The sequence below is a fragment of the Molothrus ater genome, chromosome 36 (genome assembly GCF_012460135.2).
Source record: "Molothrus ater isolate BHLD 08-10-18 breed brown headed cowbird chromosome 36, BPBGC_Mater_1.1, whole genome shotgun sequence".
Classification (NCBI taxonomy): domain Eukaryota; kingdom Metazoa; phylum Chordata; class Aves; order Passeriformes; family Icteridae; genus Molothrus; species Molothrus ater.
In genome coordinates, this window is record NC_071663.1 from 391,883 (window position 1) to 401,911 (window position 10,029).

At 59.1% G+C, this 10,029-nt stretch overlaps 2 protein-coding genes across 2 annotated transcripts in view; one reads left to right on the forward strand and one right to left on the reverse strand.

Moving 5' to 3' along the window:
* LOC118697423 (voltage-dependent P/Q-type calcium channel subunit alpha-1A-like) overlaps nucleotides 1-3,903 on the forward strand; it is a gene marked incomplete at its 5' end in the record, with an annotated part of 29,495 nt that extends 25,592 nt beyond the window's left edge. The window contains 3 exon segments of the mRNA XM_054518124.1: nucleotides 517-836; nucleotides 2,950-3,121; nucleotides 3,644-3,903. Coding sequence (XP_054374099.1) covers nucleotides 517-836; nucleotides 2,950-3,121; nucleotides 3,644-3,903 — 752 coding nt within the window.
* Nucleotides 3,904-4,401: 498 nt separating this feature from the next.
* LOC118697488 (basic proline-rich protein-like) lies at nucleotides 4,402-6,213 on the reverse strand. Its single transcript, XM_036400147.1, has one exon. The coding sequence runs from the start codon at nucleotides 6,175-6,177 to the stop codon at nucleotides 5,149-5,151; it is 1,029 nt and encodes a 342-aa protein (XP_036256040.1). The 5' UTR covers nucleotides 6,178-6,213; the 3' UTR covers nucleotides 4,402-5,148.
* Nucleotides 6,214-10,029: the final 3,816 nt, after the last annotated feature.

Sequence of the window (10,029 nt, forward strand, 5' to 3'; positions counted from 1 at the left end):
CTAAAGTCCCCCCCCCCCCCCCAAGGATATCAAAGCCTCCCCAAAAATCGCCTCAAGGGAACCTCAGAACCCCGTCAGTGATGCCAAAATGCCAGGGGAGCCCCAAAATGCCAGGGGAGCCCCAAAATCCCAAGGGAGCCCCAAAATGCCAGGGGAGCCCCAAAATCCCAGGGGAGCCCCAAAATCCAAGGCAACCCACCCTCCAAAAAAAAAACCCAAATCCCATCAGAACGCCTCAAATCCCCAATTTTTTGGGTATTCCCAAAAATTCCCCAAGGACATCAAAACCTCCCCCAAGACCCCACAAAAACCGCCTCAAGGGGACCCCCAAAACCCCATCAGTGACCCCCAAAATCCCAGGGTAACCCCAAAATCCCAGGCAACCCCCCCAAAAAAAAAACCTAAATCCCCAATTTTTTGAAAATTCCCCAATCCCCAACCCCTCCCCCTGTCCCCCCCCCCCCAACTCTCGGGGGTCCCTCAATGCCCCCCCCCTCCCCCGACCCCCCCCCACAGGGCTGGGCACGGACCTGAGCCTCACCACGCAGTCGGGGGGCGACGCCCCCCCCCCAAAGGAGCGGGACCCCGAGCGGGGCCGCGCCAAGGACCGGCGGCACCGGCACCACCACCACCACCACCACCACCACCACCACCACGGCGGGGGCGGCCCCGAGCACCACCGGGAGCGCTGCGTGCCCCCCCCCGCCGCCGCCGCCGCCGCCGCCGCCGCGCCCCCCCCGCCGCCGCCGGAGCTGGGGCGGCCCCGGTCCCGCGAGCGCCGCTGGTCCCGCTCGCCCAGCGAGGGCCGGGAGCGCGCGGGGCCCCCCCCGCGCCAGGTGGGTGCCCCCCCCCCCGCTCCGCTCCCCCCCGCTCCGCCTCTAAACCCCGCCCCCCCCACACACCCCCACCCCCCTGCCCATCATTTTGGGGGGGGGGGGGGGGGGACACACACAAGGGCTGCACCCCCGGTGGATTCAACCAAAGACCCCCCCCCAAAAATAATCCCACCCCCCTCCGGCCATTTGGGTGGTGCTCAAAATGGGGAGGGGGGGGAACTGTGCGACCCCCCCGCCCCCCCCCAAAAAATCCTCTCTGAGGGTCGCTATGGGTGAGGGGGGGTCCCAGTGCTCCCCCAGCCCGTTCTGCCCGGCCCAGTTTGGTACTGGGGGGGGTCCCAGTTACACCAGCAGAGCCCCCCTGAGGGGGGGGGGGGGTGTCCAGTTCCCCCCTCCCCATAATTTGGGGGGGTTCAGTGCCCACCTTGGTGGGGTTCAGTGCCCACCTTGGGGGGTCCGGCCCCCCCTTTAAGGGTTCCAATGCCCACCTTGGGGGTCCAGCCCCGATTTTGGGGGTTCCAACCCCCCCCCCCTCCCCCAGGAGCGGCACCCCCCAAAGGGAGGGTGATGGGGGGGGGGAGGAGCGGACCCCCCTCCCCACCCTACCCCCACCCACCCAGCGATTTTGGGGGGGGGGGCGGTGAATTTGGGGTGGAGGGGAGGGGGGGGGGGCGGCGGCGACGCTTGGACCCCTCCGGATGCGCCCCCTCCCCCTCCCCCCCCCTCCCTGCTCTCAGCCCCTCCCCCCCCCCGTACCCGCACTGAGCCCCTCCCCCTCCCCTCCCCCCCCATCCCTCGCTTGCCCCCTCCCCATTTTCGGCTGCTTTTTTTTTTTTTTTTTTTTTTTGGGGGGGGGGGGGCGGGGGTCCTGCCTTGATTCACCTCTCTGCTGTTTCCCCATGGCTGTGCTTTGGCTGCGCTGTCACGGCGAGGGGTGGCCCAGGTAAGCGCCTCGGGGCCCCCCCAAAAAAAAACCAAACACAAAAAAAACACAAAAAAAAAAAAACCAAAACAAAACAAAAAAATCGGCTCCGGCCCCCCCAGGCTCCTCCGGCCACCCTGGAAAGTTTGGAACGAAGCTGCGCCCCCCCCCCCCCCACCCCCACCCCCTTCCAAAAATTCCAGAATCTTCTCCGCCCCCCTCCCCCCCCCCCCCCCCAAAAAAAAAACCCCAACGGAGACTCCAGGAGGAGCCGCTTTGAGGTTTGGGGGTTCACAGCCCCCCCCCCCCCACACATCCTGAGATGGGTCTGGGGTCTTCAGCCCCCCCCATTCAGAGAGCACAGACCCCCCCCCAAATATCCGAATTGGGGGGGTCCGCATCCCCCCCCAGCCTCGCATCGGGGGCTCACAGACCCCCCCCTCCCCAAACTCACAGAAGAATTGGGGGGTAACGTCCCCCCCCCCCAGCACCCCCAAATTTGGGGGTTCCCCCCCCCCCACCCGGGGCTGACTCTTCCAAACTTCTCCAGCTCCCCCCCCTCCCCCGACCCCCGAGCTTTGCCTTGCGAGCGCTTTTGGGGGGACCCAGCGCCCCCCCCCCCCCCCCCCAGTGTCCCCTTTGTCCCCTCCTCTCCCCTTTGTGCCCCCCCCGCGCCTGCACGGCTCGTGGCTGTGTCCCCCCCCCGTCCCCCCCGCCGCGGCTGCGACCCCCGCCCCCGCCATGTCCCCGCCATGTCCCCCCCCCCACCGTGTCCCTTCTGTCCCTTCCGCTCCCCTCTGTCCCCCCCCCCGGGTCCCCATTTCCCTTCCTTTCCCCCCCCAATGATGTCCCCATGTCCCCGTGTCCCTTCCGCTCCCCTTTGTCCCCCCCCGGGTCCCCATTTCCCTTCCTCCCCCGTTCCCCGGTGCCCCCGTGATGCCCTCCCGGTGTCCCCGTATCCTCCCCTCTCTCTCCCCATGATGTCCCCCATGTCCCCCCCCATGTCCCGCTGCCACCCCCGTGTCCCTTCTGCTCCCCTTTGTCCCCCCCGGGTCCCCATTTCCCTTCCTCCCCCGTTCCCCGGTGCCCCCGTGATGCCCTCCCGGTGTCCCCGTGTCCCCCCCCCCCTCTCTCTCCCCCCGATGTCCCCCCCACGTCCCGGTGCCACCGCCGTTGTCGCTGTCGCCGCAGGGCAGCAGCTCGGTCAGCGGCAGCCCGGTGCTCTCCACGTCCGGGACCAGCACCCCCCGCCGCACCCGCCGCCAGCTCCCGCCGACCCCCGCCACTCCTCGGCCCCACGTCTCGTACTCGCCCGCCGCCCGCCGCCCCCCGCCCGCCGCGCCGCCCCCCGCCGCCCGCGGCCCCCCCCCGCCCGCGGCCCCCGCCGCCCGCCGAGCCCCGCCCCGCCCGCCCCGGCCCCGCCGCCGCCGCCTCGCGCTGGCCCCCCCGCGACCCCGAGCCGCCGATGCCGCTGGACGGGCGCGCCCCCCCGCGCCCCCCGCGGCACCGGGACCCCCGGCGGGGGCGGCCCGTCCCCGCCCCGGCCCGGGCGGCGGCTGCCCAACGGGTACTACCCGGGCCACGGCGGCACCGGGAAAGGGCGGCCCGGGCTGCGCGACCCCTACAGCGAGACGGACGATGATTGCTGCTAGCGGCGTGTCGCGACAGGGCGCGCACCGAGCCGACATATCGCGACAGCGTGTCGCGGCCAGGGGGGTGGAAGTCGCCACCCGCACCGCGCCCCCCGCCCGCTCCCGGGGTTTTGGATGAGTTTTATCATCTGGAGGAGCCGCAGCCGCCGCCGCCGCCGCCACGGGGGGGGGCGGACCCGGGGACCCCCCCCGAGACTCCCCCGAACCCCCCCCCCCCCCCCCCCGGTCGGGAGGAGCCGCCGGGACGGGAGCGGAGCCCGGGAGGCTCCGGGATGGGCAGCGGGAACGCCGGGAACCGGCACCGGGAAGGGCGGGAACACCGGGAACCGGCACCGGCACCGCCGCCGGGAACCGCCACCAGGAGCGGGAACCGCTACCACGCACCGGGAACCGGGAACGGGCACCGGACACCGGGAACACCGGGAACAGGCACCGGCCCCCCCCCGGCCCGAGGCACGGAGGCGGCGGAACCGGGGCCGCCGCCATTGCATGAACCGAGTTACCGAAACCGAGAAATAAAAAGATCAAAGATAAAAAAAGGCAAAAAAAAGAAAAAAAAAAAAAAAAAAAAACCAAAACTGAACCCGAAAAAAAAAAAAAAAACCAAACCCCGAAAAATCCCAAACCAGAACCATTAAAAAAAAAGGAATTTTGGATCGAGCCCGTCTCGCTCCTTCCCGGGATCGGGGTGCGGGGGGGGCACCGGGGCCGGGAGGGGACAGCGGGGAGGGGACGGGGACGGGGACGGCACACACGCAGCCCCGTGACCCCCCAGTAACCCCGCGCGGAGCTTCCCGGAACCGGAACCGGAACCGGGGGGGGTTTCCCGGGTGGTTCCCCCGCCCCCGGTACCGGATATTCCCCTCCTCCCCCCGGGAAACCGAAGCAGGAAGAGGCGGGGGGGGACCGAGCCCCCCCTGGCCCCCCCGAACCCCCCCAACCCCAAATTCCCTCTGTTCGCACCCCAAAAAAATTCCCCCGAGGCAGCGGCTGCACAAAACCCACTTTTAATTGATTTTTAATTGATTAACAAAATAATAATTAAGCACAATTAATGGGGGGGGGGCAGGGCCAGCCTGAAGCCCCCCCCCCTCCAAAGAACGAGGGGGGAATTCCCCACCGGGAGCCCCGAGAGTCCGCTCGTGTCCGGTTCCGTTCCACCGGGGGGGCCCGCAGCAGTTTGGGGGATCCCCGTTCATGTCCGTGTGTCCCGGCGGGATCCCCGTTCATGTCCGTGTGTCCCGGGGGGATCCCCGTTCATGTCCGTGTGTTCCGGGGGGGGATCCCGTTCATGTCCGTGTGTCCCGGGGGGGGTTCCCGTTCATGTCCGTGTGTCCCGGGGGGGGATCCCCGTTCATGTCCGTGTGTCCCGGGGGGTTCCCGTTAATGTCCGTGTGTCCGGGGGGGGGGTTCCCGTTCATGTCCGTGTGTCCCGGGGGGGATCCCCATTAATGTCCGTGTGTCCCGGGGGGGGATCCCCGTTCATGTCCGTGTGTCCCGGGGGGATCCCCGTTCATGTCCGTGTGTCCCGGGGGGATCCCCGTTAATGTCCGTGTGTCCCGGGGGGGGTTCCCGTTCATGTCCGTGTGTCCCGGGGGGGGATCCCCGTTCATGTCCGTGTGTCCCGGGGGGATCCCCGTTAATGTCCGTGTGTCCCGGGGGGGGATCCCCGTTCATGTCCGTGTGTCCCGGGGGGGGATCCCCGTTAAGTTCCGCGTCCCGGGGCTCCCCGGAGGGCTCAGCACGCCCCGACGGCGCGGACCAGGAAGCCGAAAGCGGCTGCGGGCGGCCCCGAGCAGCGCCCGGGCGGCCCCGGTGGCACCGGCGGCGCCTCCGCCTCCAACCGCGCCCGTTTGCTCGGTACCGGCCCCCGGCCCGGCCCCGCCGAGCCGCTGCTGCGCCGCTTCTGCCCGGCCCGGGGGGCTCCGGTGGGGCGGGGAGGGCCGGGGGCGGCGGGAGGGGGGTCCCGGTTCGCGGGGTTCGGATCCGCGCTCAGTGCGGGGTCCCGGTCCCGGTTCGCGGGGCTCGGGGGCTCCTGGCTCGGTCGCCCGCGGGGGCATCCCCGGTACCATTCACTGCAGGGGGCTCCGCTCGGTGCGTTCCGGTGGTCCCCGGTGCAGTCCCTGAGGGGGTTCCCCCATTCTTCCTCGGTCCGGTTGCTCGGTCGGTCCGAGCTCGGTGTGTTCGGGCACCGGAGCTCTCCGCTCAGGCCGCTCCCCGGTCCCGGGGTCGCTCCGTTCACCGCAGCCCCGGTAATCTCCGGTCCCGGGATCGCTCCGTTCCTCGCAGTCCCGGTAATCTCCGGTCCCGGGGTCGCTCCGTTCACCGCAGCCCCGGTAATCTCCGGTCCCGGGGTCGCTGCGTTCACCGCAGCCCCGGTAATCTCCGGTCCCGGGGTCGCTCCGTTCCTCGCAGCCCCGGTAATCTCCGGTCCGGGGATCGCTCCGTTCCTCGCAGCCCCGGTAATCTCCGTTACCGGGATCGCCCCGTTCACCGCAGCCCCGGTAATCTCCGGTCCCGGGGTCGCTGCGTTCACCGCAGCCCCGGTAATCTCCGGTCCCGGGGTCGCTGCGTTCACCGCAGCCCCGGTAATCTCCGGTCCCGGGAGGACCCCGGCGGCGGCTCGGGCGCTCAGGTACCGGTGTCGGGCGGCGCGCACGAGCAGCGAGAGCTGCAGGCTCCGGTGCAGGCGGAGGCCGCCCCGCCGCACCCGGCACCGGTAAAGCTTCCACACCGACACCGTCAGCAGCCGCTGCGCCTCCTCCATGGCGGCGGCACCGGGACTGCTCCGGGACGGCCCCGCCGCGCTTCTTGTACCGCCCGGACCCCCCCGCGCCCCCCCCCGCCACCGCATCCGGCCCCGCGGCGGCTCCGGGACCGCCCCGAGCTCCCCCCGGGCCCCTCCCGGCCGCCGCCACCGCATCCGGCCCCGGGGCGGCTCCGCCGCGTCTCGGAGGCGCCGGGGACGGAAATGGGGCTGGGGGGGCTCCGTGCCCCGGGCAGGGGTCGGGTCTGTACCCCCCCAGCCCCCCCCAAAGGATTTGGGGTCTCTGTGAAAATTGGGGGAGGGGGGCCTGGCCGAGGTGGGGGCTCCCCATGGTTTGGGGGCGTCCCTGTGCCCCCCATGAATTTGGAGGGGGTCCCTGTGCCCCCTTCATTTATTTGGGAGGGGTCCCAGTGCCCCCCGTGAGTTTCGGGGGGTCCCTGTGCCTCCTCCCCTGTTTTGGGGGGGTCCCTGAGCCACTTCCCGTGTGTTTGAGGGGCTCCTGTGCCCCCTCATGAATCTGGGGGGGTTCCCTGCGCCCCCTCCCCCGTTTTGGGCACTCCCTGCGCCCCCCGTCTCTCCCCCCCCCCCCGTCCCGGGGATCCCCTCCCCGCCGCCGCCACTTCCATGCCCATATAAGGCAAGGCTGACGTCACGGGAAAGGGGCGGAGCCACGCGCGGCACAAGGCAGGAAATCCGCTTCGCCATGTCCCGATAAGGGCAAAAAAGGGGCGGAATCGCCCCCTGCGCGCCCCCCCCGGGGTTTATCGCGACCCCCCCGGGGTTTATCGCGACCCCCCGGCACTTGCCCAGGCCCCGAAAATCGCGACTGCCGTAAAAGGCGCCGTAAAGCGCCGTCCCCGCGGCCCCTGTGCCCCCCTCACCCGGGGTCCGCTCCCCGCCCCTTCCATGCCCATATAAGGAAAGGCGGACGCCACGGGAAGGGGGCGGAGCCACGCACGGGAAGAGGCGGGAACTCCGCCCCCGAATGCCCAGATAAGGGCAAAAAGGGGCGGAACCACCCCCTGCACGCCCCCCCTCGCGGTTTTTCGCGCCCCGCCCCCATTTTCCCTGGCCCCGTCAAGCGCGACTGCCGTAAAAAAATAAAATTAAAAAAACCAAAATAAAAAGCTTTAAAGATGGAAAAATTAAAAAAAAAACAAACCAAAAAAAAAAAAAAGCTTTAAAGATAAAACAATTTAAAATAAAAATAAAAATAAAAAAAACAAAATAAAAAGCTTTAAAAAAAGAAAAAATTAAAATAAAAATTAAATAAAAAATAAAATTAAAAAAACAAAATAAAAAGCTTTAAAGATAAAAAAAATAAAAATAAAAATTAAATAAAAAATAAAATTAAAAAAATAAAAATAAAAGGTTTAAAAATAAAAAAATTAAAAATAAAAAGTAAATAAAAAAAATTAAAAAACACATAAAAAAGCTTTAAAGATAGAAAAATTAAAAAAAATTAAAAAGCTTTAAAAATAGAAAAATTTAAAATAAAAATTAAATAAAAAATAAAAATAAAAAAAACAAATAAAAAGCTTTAAAAAAATTAAATAAAAAAATAAAAAAAAAACAAAATAAAAAGCTTTAAAAATAGAAAAATTAAAAATAAAAATCAAATAAAAAATAAAACTAAAAACAAAATAAAAAGCTTTAAAGATAAAAGAATTAAAAATAAAAATTAAATAAGAAATAAAATTAAAAAACAAAATAAAAAGCTTTAAAGATAAAAAAATTAAAAATAAAAATAAAAATAAAAATAAAAAATAAAAAGCTTTAAAAATAGAAAAATTTAAAATAAAAATTAAATAAAAAATAAAAATTAAAAAAACAAATAAAAAGCTTTAAAAAAAAAGAAATAAAATTAAAAAACAAAATAAAATGCTTTAAAGATAAAAAATTAAAAATAAAAATTAAATAAGAAATAAAATTTAAAAAAACAAAATAAAAAGCTTTAAAGATAAAAAAATTAAAAATAAGAATTAAATAAAAAATAAAATTAAAAAAATAAAAACAAAAAAATTAAAAATTAAAAAATTAAAAATAAAAAGTAAATAAAAAACAAAATTAAAAAAACAAAATTAAATGCTTTAAAGATAGAAAAATTAAAAATAAAAATTAAATAAAAATAAAATTAAAAAAACTAAATAAAAAGCTTTAAAGATAAAAAAATTAAAAAATTAAATAAAAAATAAAATTAAAAAAAAAATAAAAGGTTTAAAAATAAAAAAATAAAACTAAAAAAAAAAAAATTAAAAATAAAAAGCTTCAAAAACAAAAAAAATTAAATAAAATATAAAAAGAAAAAAACAAAAAGCTTTAAATAAAAATAAAAATGAAATAAAAAATAAAATTAAAAAAATAAAAATAAAAGTTAAAAAAAAATCTTTAAAGATAGAAAAATTAAAAAAAATTAAATAAAAAATAATATTAAAATAATAAAATTAATTAAAAATAAATAAAAAACAAAATAAAACCCGTAAAGTGCTGTAAAATGCCGTAAAAGTTGCATAAAAGGCGGTGCCGTAAAGCGCGGCTGTCGTAAAACTGCCGCAAAACCGCGACTGTCGCAAAAGGTGCCGTAAAGCAAAACTGTCGTAAAGTGTCGTGAAAGGTGCCGTAAAGAGCGACTGTCGTCAAATGTGCCGTAAAGCGCGACTGTCGCAAAAGGTGTCGTAAAGCGCGACTGTCGTAAAAGGTGCCGTAAAGCGCGACTGCCGTAAAAGGTGCCGTAAAGCGCGACTGTCGCAAAAGGGGCCGTAAAGCGCGACTGTCGCAAAAGTGTCGCAAAACTGCCGTAAAGCGCGACTGTCGCAAAAGGTGCCGTAAAGCGCGACTGTCGTAAAAGGGGCCGTAAAGCGCGACTGTCGTAAAAGGTGCCGTAAAGCGCGACTGTCGCAAAACTGCCGTAAAGCGCGACTGTCGTAAAAGGTGTCGTAAAGCGCGACTGTCGTAAAAGGTGCCGTAAAGCGCGACTGTCGCAAAGAAGTGTCGTAAAGTGCGACTGTCGTAAAAGGTGCCGTAAAGCGCGACTTTCGCAAAACTGCTGTAAAGTGCTACTGTCGCAAAAGGCGCCGTAAAGCGCGACTGTCGTAAAGCGAGACTGTCGCAAAAGGTGTCGTAAAGCAAAACTGTCGTAAAATGGGCAGTAAAGCGCGACTGTCGTAAAGCGAGACTGTCGCAAAAGGTGTCGTAAAGCAAAACTGTCGTAAAATGGGCAGTAAAGCGCGACTGTCGCAAAAGGGGCCGTAAAGCGCGACTGTCGCAAAACTGTCGTAAACGCTGTGGCAAAGTGTCGCAAAGCACGCGTGTCGTAAAGTGTCGTAAAAGGTCCCCTAAAGCGCGACTGTCGTAAAAGGTGCCGTCAAGCAAAACTGTCGTAAAAGGGGTCGTCCTTTTTTTCCACTTTTTGTCTTTTTTTCCCCATTTTTTGCCTTTTCTCGTTGTTTTTCTGGCTCTTTTTTGCCCCCTCCCCAAAATAAAAATTCCAGTTTCCAATTTGTGCCACTTTGGGGCTCATTTGGGGGATTTTGGGGGCAGGGATTTGGGGTCTTTTGGGGGATTTTTGGGCGATTTTAGGGTGATTGGCTGGGATTTTGGGGGCAGTTTTAGGGATTTCGGGGGCATTATTTTGGCCGGGATTTTGGGGTATCTGGCCGGGATTTGGGGGCATTTTTTTGGGGAAGGGGGCAGGAATTTGGGGCTGGTTTTGGGGGCAGTTTTGGGGATTTTGGGGAGCCGTTTTTTGGCAGGGATTTTGGGCTGACTGAGTGAGATTTGGGGCTCATTTCAGGGATTTTGGGGCCAGAGATTTGGGGATTTTGGGGCGATTTTAGGGGCAAATTTTGGGGC